This window comes from Trifolium pratense, linkage group LG4, assembly GCF_020283565.1.
Source record: "Trifolium pratense cultivar HEN17-A07 linkage group LG4, ARS_RC_1.1, whole genome shotgun sequence".
Taxonomy (NCBI): Eukaryota; Viridiplantae; Streptophyta; class Magnoliopsida; order Fabales; family Fabaceae; genus Trifolium; species Trifolium pratense.
The window spans coordinates 50,977,470-50,998,478 of record NC_060062.1 but is presented as its reverse complement, the minus strand read 5'-3'; the positions used below and the strand labels follow the sequence as shown (position 1 = coordinate 50,998,478).

Genomic DNA, 21,009 nt, shown 5'->3' with positions numbered 1-21,009 from the left:
CACACAAAATTCATAATAAAAACATAAATTACTTACAAAATTGGGTTGCCTCCCAACAAGCGCTTCTTTTACGTCACTAGCTTGACGCCTTTTGGTTAGGGTGGCCAAAATGAGACGGAAAGCACATCATCCGTCTTTTTCCTTTGATTTGGGAGGTACTCCATGAATTTGAGATATAGATGCTGCGGAGTCCATATCCTCCTGTTGGATATAAATTTGGTATTTATCAATTAAATATAATTGGTGGGTCCAACATTTATTTGAAGGTTATATTGTCAAAATAAAACTTTCAAATATTGTGTCGAAGTCTAATTATGTCGAAGCAGAGGAGCGTCTCGAAAGCTTTGAAAGGCACATTTGGGTTTAGTTTTGTCAAGAACCTGTCGAAAGCACAGATCGAGTCGAAGGGCTAGTTGGGTCAGGCCCAAAAAAGAAACAACAACGGCCCAATAAACATTGGCGCGCGCTGAAGGAATGAAAGATGAAAGTGGGGAACGTGGGTCGACGTGACAAATTGAAGAGCGTCCAGATGATCAAGAAGCAGTTACCACTTTGTTGTAGTATTTATAGCATTTTTTCATTCAGAACAAAGGTCACAAAATTTTATACAAAAACTCTCTCTGAAATTCTAAGTACTCAGCGTTCGAACGAAAGGAATATCTGAGGAGAAATGTATGTTTTGTGAACCATTTACTTGTAATTGCTTTACTTTCAATGCAATTTACTTTTCAGTAATGTTCTTTAGTTTAATTTAAGCGTTTTTCTTAAGAAACTGCTGTTTTCGAGGCGATTCGAACTAGCACTTTCTCTGATTATTTGAAAACGATTTAATTCTTAAGTGTTTGTTTTTCTCTGAAAACGAACATTCAAACATTCTTCTAAATAAACAAAACACAAAATTGTCCTGAGATTTCTAGTTGGTCTCGCGAGTTTAAATACTTAAACTAGCGGTTGTTTACCAAATTTCCACGTAAACAAATTGGCACGCCCGGTGGGACTAGTTTTGTGTTTGTTTAAAATATTTTGTATGCTGTGGAATGAGAAACATGTTACTTGCTTATAACTGACGATAGGTTAGGTTAGGTTATGGTTAAAACTACCCAAAGATCTAACTCTAATAGAAATCAAAGTTCTAGCGCAATGAGTAGTGAAGCAAGTTCGAGTGGTGGAGTCGATCCACCTCCACAGAGTTTGGACACGTCTGGTTTGGTAAATGTTCCAATATTTTCCAGTCCAGCAATCTCGAATGTTCATGATATCATTCCAACTATGCCAATAACAACTATGGCAATCCCGTCCGTGACTGTTGGCTTGTGTTCTCTGTTACACGACTTAGAGAATAGGAGTATAATTAGTTCAATAAGATATTTCACTTCTTTCTTTTTGCTATTTCTTTCTCTTGGCTTGTGTCCATATGCTATTTCTTTTTGTTTCTTTAATCAAATATTTCACTTCTTTCAAAACAGGGTCAACATAAACCTTTGTTTTAGTTTTTTAGTTTTTAGTTATTATTTCTAATATTTTTGTTTTTTTTCCTCTTAATTAAAGGATGGGACCTGATGAAATTGATGAACCAACTTTTGATACCACACAAGATGCTTCTATATCACAAACAAATCAAGTAATCCATTGGCGTACAATTACATTATCTATATTTCTTAGTTTTAGTTATTGAGTTTTTTTTTTAACAAAGTTATTGAGTTAAATTTAATTTTATTGTTAATTGTTTTCTGGTAGGTAAATCAAGGTGTGCCATTTTGTGATGAAAAAATAAAGCCTAAAGTAGGACAAATCTTTGATACTTTAGAAGATGGTGAAATTTTTTACAAGAACTATGCACACAGTGTTGGCTTTATAGCGTGCGTTGCTCATCAGAAAATAAAAATATAAATGGAGTCAAGCGTTGGAAATATTTTGTTTGCTCAAAACAAGGTTTCAAGCCAAATGAAACAAAAGATGGAGAAGGAGAACAAATTCAATCAGTAGTTAAAGCTAAGAAAAGGAGTCTTACTAGAGAAGGATGTGATGCGAAAGTTGCTTTTAAACTTTTAGAGGGAGGTAAATATGAGCTCACGCGATTTCATGAAAGTCATACACATCCACTTGCCTCACCTAGCAAGAGACAATTTCTCAGATCAGCAAGAAAAGTGAATCATGTTCATAAGAGTATATTGCTTGCAAATGGTAATGTAAATATTGGTCCTTCAAAAACATACCAATTATTGACAGAACAACTTGGTGGTCATGAAAATGCCGGGTGCACACAGAGGGATCTACAAAATTGTTTGAGAGATTTAAAGACCTTGACTAAAGATTCTGATGCAAATGTATTTATCGATAACTTTAAGCGAAAGAAAGAATTGAATCCGTCATTTTATTTTGCTTATGAGGTAGATGTTGAAGATCAACTGAAATATGTTTTCTGGGCAGATGGTATATGTAGAAAAAATTATTCGTTATTTGGTGATGTGGTTTCGTTTGACACTACATATAAAACGAATAAATATTCAATGATTTTTGCCCCATTTACTGGAGTTAACCACCACAGACAATGTATCACCTTTGGAGCTGCCTTCTTAGCATAAGAGAAAGCAAAATCATTTATTTGGTTATTTGAAAAGTTTTTGGAAGCAATGGGAGGAAATAAGCCAAATCTTATTATAACAGATCAAGATCCAGCCATGAGAGTTGCCATAGAGAAGGTATTTTCTTCCTCTTCACATAGACTTTGTATGTGGCACATTATGAAAAAGGTTTCCGAAAAGGTGGGTGTTTCTTTGAATGGTAACTCAGAGTTCAATAATAAATTTAAGTCATGTATTTGGGGTTCAGAGACTCCGGACGAATTCGAAGCAACATGGAAATCTGTCATGATTGAGTTTGAGTTGGAAAAGAATGAATGGCTTTCACATATGTATGATATTCGAAGTATGTGGATCCCATCTTACTTTAGGGACATACTTTTGGGTGAGATATTGAGAACAACATTAAGATCTGAGAGTGAAAATTCCTTCTATGGTAATTTTTTGAATCCTAATGTTAGCTTGGTTGAATTTTGGATGAGATTTGAGTCTGCATTAGATGCTCAAAGATATAAAGAGTTACTTGCTGACAATAATTCACTTCATACTTTACCAAAATTAAAGTTAGATCGTGGTTTAGAGAGACATGGTAGAGATATTTACACACGTGAAAACTTTTACATTTTTCAAAATGAATTGTGGGCTGCATGTGTAGATTGTGGAGTTGAAAATAGGAATCAAAAGGATGGCATGGATATCTTACACATAATTGATAACAATGAAACCAATAGAAAAGTACGAGAAGTGGTTTATAACATTTCTGATTCCATTTGGAATTGTTCGTGCAAAATGTTTGAAGCTCAAGGGATACCATGTAGACATATACTCTGTATTTTGAAAGGGAAAGGTTTAAATTAAATACCGAGTCAGTACATTCTAAATAGGTGGCAACTAAACAACCTATTTTTGATGTTGATGGTAATCTCTTGGAAGGGTGTGCTGCAACTGAAAAAGAGAGTCAACTCATTTCAAAGGCATGGAACCACTTATTTAAGTGTATGCATATGGCTGGACATAAAGAAAAATTGCATCTTATAATTAATGAATGTGTGAAAATTGAAAAGCAATTGTTTGAGTTTGAAGGTGATTCTACACAAACAAAGAAAAAAGAATTAGATTCTTTAATTGGATTTGAACTTCCTACCGAAGTGAATATTCGTCCACCAAAACAATCAAAGACAAAAGGAAGTGGAAAACGAATTAAAGGTGGTAAAGAGAAGGCCATCGAGCAACAACAGAAAAAACCACCTCGACTTTGTAGAGCATGTGGTCAATATGTATATCATGACGGTCGCAATTGTCCTTCAAAATCATCTCCCTAATCCTGGTAAAAATATTATTCTCATGTACTTTGCTGAAAGTTATTTATTTTTTTAATGCATGTTTGGTTTAAGCATTAACATAAAAACATATTTTTAATATGTAGGGATAGAAAAATGCAGGTGCCCAACGAAGAACTCAATTTTGGCTTGGTTTTGGCTAATCTTTTTGCTATTAGGTGGAAACTATGATTTTTCATGTGGCTATTTTTTATTTTGTCTTACATTGGTTTTATCTTGAAATATTTAGTGAGATTAAGTGCATCTTATTCTCAAGTTTTATTTTGGCTCATTAAAATGAGCACTATTTGATTGATGGAGAAACTCTTGTACACTTCTTTTGAAATTGATTTTTCTTATCCTCTGTTATTTTTATACATGATAAAATGCATGATGAGCATCATATATACTACCTATACTAAGCGGCGAATAAGTTTGTGTGAACAAAGATGTAGCTTCTTGTATGTTAGAGAATATGGATCACAAATTGGTTGTTAGAGAGAATTTTATATCAGCTCTTGTGAGTCATTGAATTTAGTTTTTCAGTTTTCATTTAATTTGGATCACGATGTGCAATTAATTATTATGGTATTTGAGTTTTGATCTGTGACGTAACTATATGAGGTTTGGTTTGGCCTTGTATTTGAGGTTTGGTCTGCAATGTAACTATACTTGGTCCATAAAACAATCATGTTCCTAACATGCTATTTGTGTTTGACATGATATGCATTACCTGCATTGATAATAAATGGCGGCAAGCAGCAAAGAAAAAGAAAGAAGGGGGTAGTACCTTGTTCGGGTAGGTTTTGGAGAGGGCGGCCAAAAGAGTGATAAGTTTTAGAGGGAGATGTATTAATAAATTAAGAAATATTATAGGAATAAATTAGGAAAGATTATATATAGGAAGATATTTCAATATACACAAAATAGAATCACATGGAATTTTAAGTGAATGGAAGATTTTAATCTGATGCGTCAATTAAATCGCATGGTTACTATTAATAGTTCTCATTTCTCACAATAGTTATCAGTTCTCACCATATACACTCCCTATATATATATATATATATATATATATATATATATATATAATGAATCTAAAAAGTCAATTTTGTTTGTAAAGTGTTATAGATGAAGTATATTAGTAAGATACATTTCGTCTATACAGTATTAATATATCAAATGTTAAATGGTGCTCGGGACACTAGTTAAGCATGAAGAAAGAAAAAATTAATGATAGGAAAATGATTTTTTACATCTTTAATATGTTGCTTGCACAAGTTCCAAAATAAAATTTCTGTATTAGTATGTTTAATTGGTGCTCAGACACTGTTTAGCAGCCTCCGAGAGCACAATTTTTGGGAATGCATAAAATCAATGAATTGAAAATTGTAGTGTTTAATTTGTGTCCGGAACATTGATTATAAAAATTTATAAAAATAATAATTTCTCCATCCTCTTTATATACCTCACTGGCTCTCTTCCTTTGATTCAGATCATTGCCAAACATCTAAACAGAAACTTTGCGCGAAAATTTTCAATCTCTCTCACAACAACCACCATGGCAACAACAACTTCACCACAAACTCATCTTCTTCCTCAAACCAACAACCCATTTCTCAAAAAACCCATCACCACTTTCACCTCACCAATCTCTCTCCGCACTAACCCAACCTTCAAACCCATTTCCATCAAATGCACCGCTACAACCCAAGCCCAGTCCCAAGCCCAGCCCCAAACCCAATCCCATTCCTCAGATCGCGTCTTCAACTTCGCTGCCGGACCTGCCACCCTCCCTGAAAACGTCCTCCGTAAAGCCCAATCAGAACTTTACAACTGGCGTGGATCCGGCATGAGCGTCATGGAAATGAGTCATAGAGGTAAAGAATTTCTTTCGATTATTCAAAAAGCAGAGTCAGATCTGCGTACCCTTTTGGAAATCTCGTCGGAATATTCTGTTCTTTTTCTTCAAGGTGGCGCAACTACTCAGTTCGCCGCCGTGCCGTTAAACATCTGTAAAAATGACGATGCTGTTGATTACATCGTTACTGGTTCTTGGAGCGATAAAGCTTTCAAGGAAGGTCAGAAATATTGTAAACCAAACGTGATTTGGTCTGGGAAATCTGAAAAGTATACAAAGATTCCATCTTTTGATGATTTGAAACAGAACCCAGAAGCTAGGTTTTTGCATATTTGTGCTAATGAAACTATTCATGGTGTTGAATTTAAGAATTATCCAACACCCAATAATAAAAATGGGATTTTGATTGCTGATATGTCTTCAAATTTTTGTTCTAAACCTGTTGATGTTTCAAAATTTGGTTTGATTTATGCTGGTGCTCAGAAGAATGTTGGTCCTTCTGGTGTAACAGTTGTGATTGTGAGAAATGATTTGATTGGTAATGCTCAAGATTTGACTCCTGTAATGCTTGATTACAAGATTCACGCCGAGAACAATTCACTTTACAATACACCACCTTGTTATGGAATTTACATGTGTGGTTTGGTTTTTGAGGATTTGTTGGAACAAGGTGGTTTGGTTGAGGTTGAGAAGAAGAATAAGAAGAAAGCTGAGATTCTTTACAATGCTATTGATGAGAGTAATGGGTTTTTTAAGTGTCCTGTTGAGAAATCTGTTAGGTCTTTGATGAATGTTCCATTTACTTTGGAGAAATCTGAGTTGGAAGGTGATTTTATTAAGGAAGCTGCTAAGGAGAATATGGTTCAGCTTAAGGGACATAGGTCTGTTGGTGGTATGAGAGCTTCAATTTACAATGCTATGCCTTTGGCTGGTGTTGAAAAGTTGGTGGCTTTCATGAAGGATTTCCAAGCCAAACATGCTTAGTATGCACTTGTCTTTGTCTCTATTCAACACTTCTGAGTTTTGATAGTGTTGCTTGGAAAAAAGGTCTTTAGCAATTTTGGCTTATTGTGTCTTGTTTTGTTGTTGTTTTAATTTATGTCTTGTTGCTAGTTAGTAGTATTTTATTTTCAATTGCAGAATATTATTTTGGGATGGTTTAGATTTTGTGGCCAAAAGAGATGCCTAGTGGTTTGCCTGTTTCCTGAGTGGTCACTTGGTTGAGGAGTTACTCTTCAACCTGGAGGAACTCGGTTCGAAACTTGGCTCCGAGAGAGTTGGCTAGTGGTTTAGGACTTAGGTTCAAATTTATTAATAATATGCATGTTTGTATGGTTGAGTCCCATGTGATATTAGTGAATGTAAGATGAAACATGTTTCAAACTTCAATCAATAAAGACATTGAACAATGAATATTGAATAATGTAGATGTTTTAAATCTTTATTCTTGCTTGTTGAATGGAAAACTCGTGAACAGAAGCAGTCTCTCTTCCATTCATTTCAAAAAATTTGTCTAGTGACCTTGCTGGCAGTCTGGCACCCCTGGCCTGCGGCCCTGCCATAATGCTTTAATAACAATATAATTGCTCTTTAGGTCCACTAACATGCTCAATCGCTCTCTAAAATTTTTATTTTTGCCTTTTACTTTAGGGGTGTTCGCGGTGGGCTTTAGTTCGGTTTTGTGCATAAAAGTTATCTTAACCGCGAGATAAAAGTGCATGCGGTTCGGTTTAGTTTGGTTGGTTTTTAAAAAGTCATCCAAACCAAACCAAATCAAACTAATGCGGTTAGGGTTGGTTCGATTTGTGCAATTTATCACGATATAAAAAATATGACAATATTTCCAACTTCTTACAAAATAAACATAGGAAATTTTAATTTATTTTACTGTTGACATGATACATTATGCATATACAGAAATTGCATATACATAATAATTTATTTTTAATACCAACAGTATAGTTCTGAATCGCGTAAAATTATATGTTTTGACAGCTTACTGTTTTATAGACTTAATTTTGGTTGATTGCTAATAGTTGATAGAGTTAAGTTAAGTATTGCTGTTTGGTTTGGTTCGGTTTTCTGAAATGAAAACCGCAAACCAAACTGTGCGGTTTAGAAGAAAAATGATCTGTGCGGTTAAAAGTAAATGCGTTTTTTTGCGGTTTCGGTTTGGATTGGTTCGGTTTGCGGTTTTACTTTTGGATTGGTTCAGATATGACCACCCCTATTTTACTTGGCTCTATTTGGTAAAATAAGTAGTGGATAACCGATAAATTAGTTTATAACGGATGAACTTATAACAAATAATTTATAAGCTAGCTTATAGCAAATAAGTTAGTTGATTAAATTTGTAGTGTTTGGTAAAATTAGCGGTCGAACTAGCTTATAAGTATGAAATGACAGAAAAAATGTATATTTAATTAATATTTAATTTTTTTTCAAGTAAAATGGTAGGGGTAAAATTGGAAGAAAAAGTGATAAGCTATAAGATCATAAGCTATTTGAAATAGCGTTTGAAGTTCTTTTTCAACATAATCATCACGTAGTAAGTCAACAAAAGCTAAAGTAATCTCCCTTTCTCCTTCAAGTTTACCTACTACAATACCAGCGTGGATATGATCTCCACTAGACAAGTGTAATGCTTTAGCTAACACACGAAAGTGCATATTGTCTCGCTCATTGAATTGCCGACTTAGTTGATGTGATAAAATCCCCCTTGCTTCCTACTCATTTACTATTGAAGAGTTCCTTGGTCTCGGTCCCCTATAGTATAGTAAGAAGATGAGCGAGTTTACAAACTGGGATAAGAGAGCATAATGAAATCCCACTTCCTATAGATCCCTGGTTCTAGCTATCCTGTATGAAGCTAGAATACTTACTTCCAAATATTACTTTTATGTCTATCGATAACTAGATGCATTGCACCGTGGATATGAAGTAGACCATTATCGCGGCAATAGTGAGCCAATGTACTAATGTAGTATTTGTAGTGAATCCACATGTTAAGTAGTCATGTATTACGAAAGCCGGTAAAATAAGCTATAATCTCTTTTTTAAAAACTTTTACCAAATAGATATTTTTTTAGTCATATGAGCTTATAAGCTATAAGCTCAAAATCTGGTCTTACCAAACAAAGTCTTATATAAAGATCCAATTTATTTATTTTTTATTTTTAGTGGTTTGTTGGTCTTGAGCACTTTATCAGATTTCTAAGTCTATGTATTGAGACCGGCATTCCACAAGAGAACGATATGTACAAAGATCTGAATTTATGTTCTTCAATAAGTAATTTTTGGAAGATATTTTATGATTAACCATAGACCGTAACTTCAAAACCATGATAAACTGACCCCCGAACCAGATTCAACTGGTGGTAAAAAACCAAAAAAACCATGATAAACTCCGTAATAAATATTTATGCAAAAAATTGTACAAAAAAAATATTTATGCAAAAAAAATATTTGCGAATCTTATAAAATTTATCGATTCTTTAAACATAAACAAATATTTTGTATAAAATTACCTTCAACTTAGGAGAAGTACTATAAAAATAGTTTCTCTCCATTTTTTCTTTGAAGGAGGTAAATTAGCCCACCCAAGAGGAGCACACTCCCAGGTCTCAAGCCAATACCAATGCACCAACCCAAGTGAGTTTTGTTTCTCTTCATTTTTTACCTCTTGTTTTCTCAATTTTCACATCTCAAATCTCGATTCTTAATTAACTTTTTCTTTTTTTTAAAATTTTAATACCGCCTCTATATATTTCAATGGTCTGGATTTTTACATCTTGATCCTTAATTAGCTTTTTTTCCCTTTCAAATCCCAATGTACCTCCTTTTTTATATTTCAATGTTTTAAATTTTCATATTATTTCTTTTTTTTATTGGTGTAAATTCATGTATATTTTTTCAAATTTATTTGAGACCCATATAATAGTCGAATTCATTTCAATTTTCATGTACATCGTTAATAACAAAAAAGAATACACATGTCTCCGAATATGCATCATTTACAACTTAATCATTAATTGAATCAGTAGTTGATTGATGAATCTAAACCAAACCAACACTATAACAACACATGAAATCAAACGGCGCCGCACTAAAACCAATATCACAAAGAAAACAAATTGATCTATGTGAAAAACACTTACTCCTGTATAAATTAAATGAGAGAGTGCATAAGAATAATTCTAGCTCAAAAAAGACAAAAATCACCCATTTATTTATATGAAAAAATGAGATGTTTGGAATTCAAACTCTAAACTCTATATATACATGAACAAAATCACCAATTTTTTTTCAAACAGTTTAGTGATTATAAATTTCACCTTTTAAGATGAATAAGTGGGGTGTTCGGAATTCCAACCCCGACCCCTAAATATATAATGCAATATCCCTACCAATTAAGCTAAATTTACTGGAACAAAATCACCAATTGTTTTTTGTTTTTGGTACATCAAAATCACCAATTTCTAATAAAAGAAATTGAGAACTTCATAGAGAAAATGAATCTTTTATCTCTTTTAAAAAAAAAAAGGGTCGGCATAACTCAAGATTTAATTTAAGGAGAAGGTTAACTTGTGCCCTTAAGGGCACATGTTAAGGAAGCAAATATAGAAATTATTTCTCGGAACTTGTGCATTTTTACTTTTATGCATTAAATTTCTCACATTATTAAATGCAATATTTCTATATTAAGATACTTTATCATGTGCCCTTAGGGCAAACGTTAACATAACCCTTAATTTAATTATTCCTATTCCAATTATTTTTTATATGTGAAATGGAGGCCCAAAGGCCATATTCTCCATACTTTACATTAATAAAATGGTTTTTCTTTTTTTGGACAGAATACTACGAGTTGAGATCCTCTCCATTTCTTCCATTACCAAAGTTTTTAAATATTTTGGGGTGTATAAATAACATTTGGACCCACTTGATGTCACATTTTTGTATTTATATTCCCAAAACTATATAATAATGAAGGAAATGGAAAGAATTGGAAATAGAGAGGATCTTAACTCGAATACTACTGCACTATTTTTTTTGGTGGGCTTGATGACAGAATAGTATTATTATTTTATGAATAAAAAAGTAAAATAAAAAACAAAAAAAAATAAAGTCAAATTCTTACTGGCCACTACTATTCCGGGTGTTTCCAATCACGCCGTGTTTCCGTCGCCTTTCCCATTTTAATCATTATTATTCTCTCATTCTCCTTTCCAATTCCATGGTTGTTGCTTCAATCTTTTCACACTAACCAAACCAAACCAAACCAAATCTCATTTCAAAACCCTAACAAATCAAAATTCACCAATGGCACGAAGATCCATACCGATCCTCAAACATCTCTTATCATCAACCCGATCTCAATCCCAATCCGAACCATTCAATTCAACTTTCAAACGATGCGTAACCTATATGCACCGTCCCGGCGACGGAACACCACGTCCTGTAACCCTAATCCCCGGCGACGGAATCGGACCACTTGTAACCGGCGCCGTTGAACAAGTCATGGAAGCGATGCACGCGCCTGTTTATTTCGAGAAATTTATTGTTCATGGTGATATGAAAGCTGTTCCTACCGAAGTTCTTGAATCGATCCGTAAAAATAAGGTTTGTCTTAAAGGTGGATTGATTACTCCTATGGGTGGTGGTGTTAGTTCTCTTAATGTTCAGCTTAGGAAAGAGCTTGATCTATATGCTTCTCTTGTTAATTGCTTTAATTTACCTGGTTTGGCTACGAGACATGATAATGTTGATATTGTTGTTATTCGGGAGAATACTGAAGGGGAGTATGCTGGTCTTGAACATGAGGTTGTTCCCGGCGTCGTCGAAAGTCTTAAGGTATAATAATAACTCTGATTTCTTTATTATATATATTTGTTAGTTTTTTGATTGAATTTTGATTTGGTGTTGAATTTGTTTGTAGTGTAGAATAAGAGAAATTGTAAATTGAACTCATGAAATTGTTTGGTTTATGATTGAGAAGCTGTAAAAAAGTATGTTTGAATCCGTTGTATTCTTTAGACCTATGAACTGACACCTGACACCATACTGACACAACACCGCGACATACATATTAATTTATAAATAAAATATCTAAATTGAGAATCAAAAGATATACATCTGCATTTAATAGAATTTGACCTTTATAATATTTATCCATCTACTATCGAAAAAGCCAAAAATGTTGTAATCACACTTAGTAATGTCTTTACCCCACATTGATAAATATTGTATCTTTAATCCTTGTAGTTATGTCTATGATGTGTCTAAGGTGTGTTAAAGTAAAGAAAAATATAATTTTTTTGGATCACTTGTTTGGGTTGGTTGACACCTGCTGTACGAGTGTCATACAGGTGTTGGGCACCGATCCAGGAGTGTCGGAGTAAAAGAGAAAACAATTTTTTGGGACACATTTTATGAGTGTCATACGAGTGTCAGACACACATAATCCTAGAGGTGTCTATAATTCATAGCTTTTGATCCATATGTTTTGCAAAGGAAATCTAAACATGGTTATTTTAGTTCCAACTTTATTTTGAAATTCATAGTTGATCTTATAGGGGTTAGTTTGTTTCTTAGTTGCACCGTTTTTAAAAAATGGTTTGTGATTGCAATATGGGCCGCAACATCACGGCCCATATTGTAAAATTGTCTGATTTTTTTCTTAGTTTGATGTCTTTGCGATCGTAAGCTATCATGTGATTGAGGTTGCATCAGCTGCATTTGATTGTGATTTTATGTAATATTTCAAGTGTTAGGATTACAAACCCAATTTTAAAGAAGGGATTAATCTGTATTATTGATTGAAAATATATGTATTACAGGAGGAAGCTCCTTGTAACCCCAGAGCAAGTGCTCCTCAGGGAAGAGACATTTCTCTCTCTGACCAAACCTCTCAGGTTCTAACTTAAGTTAACTCTGAATGCCTCCCTCTTGCCATGCCTTCCCCTATATCCACGTTTCTTTCTCTAACGAACTGCTGCCCATATCAACAATTGTAACTAATTCACTAAACAACATGTTTGGTTGGGCTTAGTTCCATAACCAAGTATCTAACATCAAGGATGGTGGCAACCCACTTGGGGTTGGTTCAGTGGTGTTGGCTTGGGTCCTTGGAGTATGCTCCTCTCAAGGTCTCAGGTTCGATTCCCCTTGGTGCCAATTTCGGTGGGCTAAGTCCATACAGAGCAAAAAACTCTGGCTTTAAATGGGGCCCCCGCAAGTGGGCGGTGGGATTGGTCCCCTTGGATTAGTCGGTCCTAAGGCCGGATACCAAGTTTTCAAAAAAAAAAATATCAAGGATGGTGGCATGACTTCAATTTAAAACCTTGCTTCTTAAGTATTCAATTTTAGAAGCTAACTTGAAATTGAAATGTCGTCAAGAGTAATATGTGGATTAAAACGAACCAATTTCCAAATTCAAGTACATTCTCTCTTAATTTCTTTTATTTTGACTGAGTTTTAATCTACAATTTCAGTACTTATTTTGCATAGAAATATTTGAAAAATAAGAAATGAAAGTAGAAACATTCTCATAAATTATATAGGTTTGTGTTTTCCCTAGTGTTTTTGTTGATGTACTGATGCAGTATTGGGTTGTGTTTGTGGTTTGACTTGATATTTTTGACAGGTGATAACGAAGTTCTGTTCTGAGCGTATTGCTAAATATGCATTCGAGTATGCTTACCTGAATAACAGAAAGAAAGTGACTGCTGTCCACAAAGCAAATATAATGAAGCTTGCAGATGGTTTGTTCTTGGAATCTTGTCGAGAGGTTGCCACCAAGTATCCTGGCATTAAATATAATGAAATTATTGTGGATAATTGCTGCATGCAGCTTGTTTCGAAGCCTGAACAGTTTGATGTCATGGTATGTAAATTTTATCCATTTTTCTTTAATCTATGATGAAGTAAACAAATAGGTCTACAGCTTATTTTTTCTAGCAAGGTAACTTTGTTGTATTAGAGTATTGGTGAAAAAAAAAAACTACTCACTCATACTATGAGCCCATATTGGTGTTTTCTTTTTTATTTTCAGACTGTTCCTGGTGCTCAAGTAATCACTTTTCTTATTTTCTGTCAATGGCTGTTCCTTTTTTATTTTCATACTATGAGTATGGTTCAACCAAATGAGATTTTATGGTAATGTTCTTTTAGGATGGTTGGAACATGGGAAAAAGGAAAGAAGTGGTATCTACCTAGCACATTGTCCCGGAAATATGATTCATCTGGCAATTAACATGGGTCAAAGGACGACATTATATCATAATTATATATATAGCCAAACCATTAACTTCTATGTCTTTCTTAATAGTTCGACCTATAGTTTTTCTTAGCTTTTTTTTTCTTTTCTGCCTCTTGCGATTGAATTGCCCTCTATTTGATCTACTCTCTATACTACGGCATTTGCATTCTCCTTTACACATGCCCAAACTACATAAGATTAGATTCAAACCCTTTTATGACATGGATCAACAAGGTTTGAGTGTCTCAGAAAAACATTTTCGTATTTTCGTTGTTCCTGTGTAGATGGACGAAGTTAAGATTTGTGATAACCGATAAGGAATTGTGCAGTAGTTTTTACTCTTAAACCTTGGGGTAGATTTGGATATAGAAGTTTGGAGGGAAGGGAGGGGAGGGAAGTTTTTCCTTTTTGAAAACGAGAGGAATAAAACTAGAGATCATCGTGTAACTGTCTAATCATCTCTAAAGTTATTTAAAAAAAACCTTCAGTCCCTTTCTCCCCTAATTTCCATCCAAACATACCTGGAGGATGAAATGTTCTTTGTGGAATATTGAAGGGACACATAAATTTTTCCTTTCTTTTCTATTGGTCCAAGTAAAAAAGTCATTAACCGATTAAGCTCAGGTCGAGATGATTTTTTCTTACAACTCACTGGTCTTCAATCATAATTTGTTTCTGATTTTCAGCTGAATAAAAGTATTCTTGAAATTCATACATATTGCAGTAAATTCTTAAAAAGTATTCTTGAATAAGTTTTACCTTGTGCCAGGTCACCCCAAATCTGTACGGAAATCTAGTTGCAAATACTGCAGCAGGCATTGCTGGAGGCACTGGAGTTATGCCAGGAGGTATAATCATTGGTTACTACTGTATTCCTACTTTAAATATTTGATCTGATTGTTTCCTTTTAAATAATTTCTTGCCTCATTTTTACCCTGTTATCAGACATGAGGTGTGAGTAATGTTCAGAACTTGAAAGACTAGGTGCAGAGTTTCTGTGCTTGTCTAGATGATTGTTCTGGACGACATTTTATGCACTGAAAAACTTTTGCAAATAAATCTGTTTATGAGGCAATGAGACATATCAAGCTAGAATATCATTTTTCTACAATGATATCAGGATGTATTACAGATGATTGCTTCCATTGACTCATTGTGAAGTTAATCCAGTTATTGATAGTAGCGAATTGGAGGTAAAGGTGTGAATGATATATTATAGGTTGAGTTAGACTTTGCATAAATAGGTCCAACCTGTTAAAAAAAACCAAGTCCCAATCTAACCTATTACCTGTCATTGGCTTTCTTTTAGGCCGGCCTTGACATTTGAAAGACCGATTATAACATGTTAGCCTGCTTTAAGACCTATTTTGTATTAACGTCTTTAAATGTCACCAGACCCATCTTTAAATAGACTAACGTGCATAGGCAATGAGGTTAGGTTCTCTTTATGATATAAAAAATAAAACCACTACTGCTAAGAGACATGAGACAGAGATAAATAGATAGGACGAACTGAGTTTTATAAGGTCAGGTTCTGATTTGTTTGTATAAATATTGAGGTCTAACCTCACATTTTAAAGAATTTGTGATCTCTTATATGATAGCTTATTTAAATTTTATTTTACAGCAAGTCATTTAAATATGCTAAAAATTTATTAAGGTAGCAGTAGTATGCATTAATTATTGAAAAGGTTAGCAAACTACATTTTTTTTAATCCAAGATTCAATGTATCCTAAAGTTTTCAACCAATGACTAGGTTAGCAAACATATAATCTTAACCTGGCCTGTTAGGCCTAAAAGAATTGTTTTTTTGTGGCATGAACCGAAGCATGATTTATTTCACGAAATAGGTTTTTGAAGATTTTGTCTATTTAATAAAAAGTCTGGTATGACTTGAGCCCAACGTAGGATAGGCCATAGGCCTCCGTCGGGCCACCTAACCTATTTCCACCCCTAAATGGAGGTGTTAGTGGCCATTTGAGTATGCTGATGGCAGCGGTCAAAGCACATATGGTAGGTTGGACCTGGAGCTGGTTGTTGGGTTGGGGGATTTGGGCTTTTGGGTACAAGTTATTCAGAAACATGATTCTCTACTGTCAAATTATTCACAAACCCTGGGTGCCTTTTTTGCAGGCAATGTTGGGGCTGAGCACGCAGTTTTTGAGCAGGGTGCTTCAGCAGGAAATGTTGGTAATGAAAAAGTAGCAGCACAAAAGACAGCCAACCCAGTAGCGCTCCTTCTCTCATCAGCTATGATGCTTAGGCATCTCCAATTTCCTGCATTTGCTGACCGTTTGGAAGTTGCCGTTGAAAAAGTCATTCTAGAGGGCAAGTATCGGACAAAGGATCTTGGAGGGACAAGCACCACCCAAGAAGTTGTCGATGCAGTAATAGATGCTTTAGATTGATTCATTTAGTTGCTGATTTCTCAAATGCAAATCAGCCTCGTATAATCTTTCCTAGTCAATTTTATCAACATTGTTGTGCTTGTGCACTCATCAAAATTGGAAATAGCAATTTTTGTTCTGAATAATGTTCATGCAACACAGAAAATGATGTATTATTTTTTTCCCTGAAAAATTCAGAGTGATAAGTGGATTCCACTTCAATTTAAAGATTTGATTAGCTATTTTTTAATATATTAATTGTTATTTATGACCCAATTATTTTTTTAAAGTTTTTCTTGGGAAGTTTTTTATCAGCTGATTAATTGGTTGGGGCTTCAAAAAAATTGAGATGTAAATATTTGAATGAGGGATGAAAATGGATAATTGACATAAGTTTCCACAAGATTTACTACTCACAACATGCTGTATCCAGAAAATTTACTCGCAACATGCAGTATGTATAAGTGGTTCATTGCACAAGTCATGAATAACATACATTATAACGAATACAAATTTTATAAAGTGTACTGTTGGATTCAAAATTTATATCATATAAATCATCCATAATTATTTTTAAAGAAATTGAAAATAATTTGATAGGTTATTGAGTTAATTTTTATTGAGACCCAAAATTCCTGCCATTATCATACCTTTAAAACACCGGTTTACACTTTACATAAGCCGTTACATAAAAGTACTAGAATATATGTACCTTAAAATTAAGTACTAGGTTCTAGAATAGTAGATTGGATGTCAATGACCTTATCCAAAAGCACCTCATCGTTAAAATTATCATTAGTTTCACAAAATACAATCTTGTTCGTTTGACTTCCGCTAAAAACACACATATCATTGTCGGAATTTATTTATTTTCACACAATATCATTGTCAGAATTGTACCCCACTTCAATGTAAATTCATAAGCTCTTAGATAGTTGAAATTCTCACACACTTTGAAACATCAAGTCATCAACTGTGTGGTTACTTACCCTAACGGCTCTCACCATGAACTACATCTTCAAGATCATGCATTGGACTCGATCTCTAACTCATTTCAGATCAACAAACATATACTCAAGCAAATTTTCAAACTTTTCTAAGAACTCTGATGGAGGAACATGGGAATCAATGGAGGGTCTATTTCATTGCTCTGCAAATTCTGTTCCTTTGTCTCCAATCAACTTCCTTGAAAGAGCAGCAAAGGTTTGTAGAGACAGAACATCTGTTGTGTATGGTTCTTTGAAGTATAATTGGGGTCAAACTCATCAACGTTGTCTCAAACTTGCTTCTTCTCTTACCCAATTGGGGATTTCCCGTGGAGATGTGGTAAGTTGTGTTAAACACTTCTGAGATTGTTTGTGAGAGCTTATAGAAACAACATATAACATGTTCGCAAGTTGTCAACTCATCGATATAATATTGTTTATTAACTGCTTAGTTTATATGAAAATAGTTTGGATTTATTTTATCTTTTGTTGTAGAAATAAGCACTTAATTGAACTGTTTAATTACCTTGAATTAAATAGTTGTATTCCTATCACTATCAGGGCCGTTTGGATTGACTTATTTTCGAGCTTATGATAAATGACTTATGCAAATAAATAAGTTTTTATGTTAATTCATAAGTTCTCACTAACGAAAATTGTATTTTCATAAGCTGTTTTATCATAAACTACATTGATAAGCTTATGATAATACATAAAAGCATATTTATTTGCATAAGCTCAAAAATAAGTAAATCTAAACGGGCCATTGGTCTGGGAAAAGAAATGTTTCATGAAGTAGAGTTGGAATTTTAAATTGAGCTACAATTTGGAGTTGTAATTTCAAATTCCAGTAACAGAAAAACTAATACAAGAAACAAAAAGAATTATAAACTTTAGGTGAAGGGATAGCCTTTTGGTTGACGCAGTTACTTAAATTACAGAATTTCAGTTGTTTTTCTTCTTCTATACATTCTAGGGTAGTACTAGTATAAGAAAAGTTGTGGAGTATACTTATGTCATTTCTTTGGCTAATTGTGGCCTGCATGACTATGAAACACTAACACAAACACCGGACACGACATTGACATATGTATGTAGGGATGCCAACGGGGTAGGGAATGTGTGGGGGAAGCTTCCCCGTTCCCCGCACCAAAGTGCATGCGGGGGAGATTTTACCTCCACCCCCGTCCCCACGGTAGAATATTTGTCTCCATCCCCACAGATCCCCACGGTTCCCGCGGAGATCCACGAATATCAAATATTAACAAAATTTCTATATTTTTCGGTCAAATTATGACAGTAGTATGACGTTATTTTTTCTGTCTTATTTAAAAAAAAAACAAATATTTTGCGTCTTTCTTTGTTTAAAAAATAAAAACAACACATAATGCATTCATAACCAAAAAACATTGCAAAAACATTTGGCTACTAAATATTTTGGTTATGAACTTTTGTATAATTATGCATACTTTGCTATGAAATATTTTGGCCGTTAGGTTTTGTATGATTATTAGTATGTATGGTTTCAATATAGTGGGACTATAAATTGAATAATCGAACACCGATAATAATTTGAGAAAATAGAATAATTGAAAGTAGCCACATGTAGTAGTGTTGTGTCGGTGTCGCTGCTACATAGTGCATGATTCTATTTTGCATTTAAATATTACCCCTTTTTGGATGCTACTTTATTTTTCTTCTACGCTGTCTGGTATAGATGTTTCTTTAAATTGTACTGCACTTTTTACCGCACTAATTGGCTTTGATGAAAGCCCTTAAACTAAATGAATCATTGATGCTATTTAATGTTATTTCTTTAACAGGTTGCCACCCTAGCACCTAATGTCCCTGCAATGTATGAGCTGCATTTTGCAGTGCCAATGGCCGGAGCCATCCTTTGTACCCTTAATTCGCGTTTGGATGCAGCTATGGTTTCAATACTGCTCGAGCATTCACAAGCAAAAATCCTTTTTGCTGACTACCAACTACTTGAAATTGCTCAAGGAGCATTGGACTTGCTTCGCAAAAAAGGAACAAAATTGCCGGTTATAGTCTTAGTTACTGATTCTGATTGCTCATCTCCGATCGACATTACACCAATCAATTACGAGTATGAGAAGCTAATGGAAGTTGGACACGATGGTTTCAAAATTGTGAAACCGCAAAGTGAATGGGATCCTATAAGTATAAATTACACCTCAGGCACCACATCTAGGCCTAAAGGAGTTGTTTACAGTCATAGAGGTGCTTATCTAAACTCTTTAGCAACAGTTCTACTCTTTCAAATGGACATCTTTCCTGTTTATCTTTGGAATGTTCCGTTGTTCCATTGCAACGGTTGGTGTCTCCCTTGGGGAGTCGCAGCGCAATTTGGCACAAATATTTGTTTAAGAAAAGTATCTCCAAAGAACATATTTGACAATATAATTCAACATAAGGTGACACACATGGCAGGAGCTCCTACTGTGCTTAACATGATTTTGAATTCCGCGTCGACTCATAGAAAGCCACTCAACCACAAGGTTTTAGTTATGACAGGTGGTTCTCCTCCACCACCGCAGATCCTTTCTAAGATGGAAGAAATTGGTTTTCGCGTTTCTCATCTTTACGGCTTGACAGAAACGTATGGTCCGGGGAGTTTTTGTGCGTGGAGACCTGAGTGGGATATGTTGCCTCCTGAAGAAAGATCAAAGATGAAAGCTAGGCAAGGTGTGCCTCATGTAGGGTTGGAGGACATTGATGTCAAAGATTCTGAAACTATGGAAAGTGTTCCAGCGGATGGAAAAACGGTTGGCGAGATAATGTTTAGAGGCAATACAGTGATGAGCGGTTATTTTAGAGATTTGAAAGCAACAGAAGAATCTTTCAAAGGTGGTTGGTTTCATAGTGGGGATTTAGCTGTGAAACATTCTGATGGCTACATAGAAATTAAGGATAGGTTGAAAGACATAATAGTCTCTGGAGGAGAAAACATTAGCTCGGTTGAGGTAGAAACTGTTTTGTATAGCCATCCGGCTGTTCTTGAGGCTGCGGTTGTTGCTAGACCGGATGATCATTGGGGTCAAACTCCTTGCGCTTTTCTGAAATTGAAAGACGGTTTTGATGAAGATGCTCAAGAAATAATTGCATTTTGTAGGGAACATTTGCCGCATTACATGGCTCCTAAAACAATCATTTTTCTAGATATGCCAAAGACTTCTACAGGGAAGATACAAAAGTATATTCTAAGGGAGAAAGCAAAGGCTTTGGGAAGTATATCTATATCCAACCCCTTGAATTGTGAAAAAGTTATTGATTGTTCAAGTAAGTTTAGGAATAATGAATAAGAAAAGTGTTCAACATGAAATTTCATTTTCATTGTAAATAATATAGTTGAATGATGAATGAAAGATTCACATGAATCCATAACTATGGCTACTCTATGACCCTATACAGAAACTAAAAATTAATTTGACATCACAATTTGATGAGTATTGTTTTAAAAACTGGACCAGAGGTCAAACCAGTGAAACCTCTGCGTCATGATTCATTTAGTTCATTCGATTGAATCGCGGTTGAATTGGATGACTAATAAAATGTGTTAAGAATTGAAGTCCCGCATCGGATGTGAATT

General features: G+C 34.5%; 3 protein-coding genes and 1 pseudogene across 4 annotated transcripts; all 4 read left to right on the top strand.

The window, feature by feature from the left end:
• The first annotated feature begins 1,140 nt into the window (after positions 1–1,140).
• On the top strand, positions 1,141–3,904 carry LOC123922862 (annotated as a pseudogene).
• A 1,464-nt stretch (positions 3,905–5,368) lies between these two features.
• LOC123882447 (phosphoserine aminotransferase 2, chloroplastic-like) lies at positions 5,369–7,185 on the top strand. The gene has a single exon (XM_045931306.1). The coding sequence runs from the start codon at positions 5,463–5,465 to the stop codon at positions 6,744–6,746; it is 1,284 nt and encodes a 427-aa protein (XP_045787262.1). The 5' UTR covers positions 5,369–5,462; the 3' UTR covers positions 6,747–7,185.
• Positions 7,186–10,846: 3,661 nt separating this feature from the next.
• On the top strand, positions 10,847–16,632 carry LOC123882446 (isocitrate dehydrogenase [NAD] regulatory subunit 1, mitochondrial-like). 2 transcript variants are annotated; one of them, XM_045931304.1, is made up of 5 exons: positions 10,897–11,615; positions 12,602–12,676; positions 13,408–13,647; positions 14,792–14,870; positions 16,157–16,632. In XM_045931304.1, the coding sequence occupies exons 1-5, from the start codon at positions 11,085–11,087 to the stop codon at positions 16,429–16,431; spliced, it is 1,200 nt and encodes a 399-aa protein (XP_045787260.1). In that variant the 5' UTR covers positions 10,897–11,084; the 3' UTR covers positions 16,432–16,632. The 2 variants fall into 2 exon arrangements, with proteins under 2 accessions (XP_045787261.1, XP_045787260.1); XM_045931305.1 differs by lacking the exon at positions 12,602–12,676 and having other exon boundaries at positions 10,847–11,615.
• A 569-nt stretch (positions 16,633–17,201) lies between these two features.
• Positions 17,202–20,742, top strand: LOC123882445 (isovalerate--CoA ligase AAE2-like). The gene is made up of 2 exons (XM_045931303.1): positions 17,202–17,736; positions 19,220–20,742. Exons 1-2 carry the CDS (start codon positions 17,416–17,418, stop codon positions 20,720–20,722), a joined length of 1,824 nt encoding a protein of 607 aa, XP_045787259.1. The 5' UTR covers positions 17,202–17,415; the 3' UTR covers positions 20,723–20,742.
• Positions 20,743–21,009: the final 267 nt, after the last annotated feature.

Excerpts from the sequence above, each read along its gene's own strand:
- LOC123882447 (XM_045931306.1), top strand. The coding sequence starts at position 5,463 with ATGGCAACAACAACTTCACCACAAACTCATCTTCTTCCTCAAACCAAC.
- LOC123882446 (XM_045931304.1), top strand. The coding sequence starts at position 11,085 with ATGGCACGAAGATCCATACCGATCCTCAAACATCTCTTATCATCAACC. Across the intron at positions 13,648-14,791 it reads CTGAACAGTTTGATGTCATG|GTCACCCCAAATCTGTACGG; the intron begins GTATGTAAATTT and ends ACCTTGTGCCAG. Across the intron at positions 14,871-16,156 it reads CACTGGAGTTATGCCAGGAG|GCAATGTTGGGGCTGAGCAC; the intron begins GTATAATCATTG and ends CCTTTTTTGCAG.
- LOC123882445 (XM_045931303.1), top strand. The coding sequence starts at position 17,416 with ATGAACTACATCTTCAAGATCATGCATTGGACTCGATCTCTAACTCAT. Across the intron at positions 17,737-19,219 it reads GGATTTCCCGTGGAGATGTG|GTTGCCACCCTAGCACCTAA; the intron begins GTAAGTTGTGTT and ends TTTCTTTAACAG.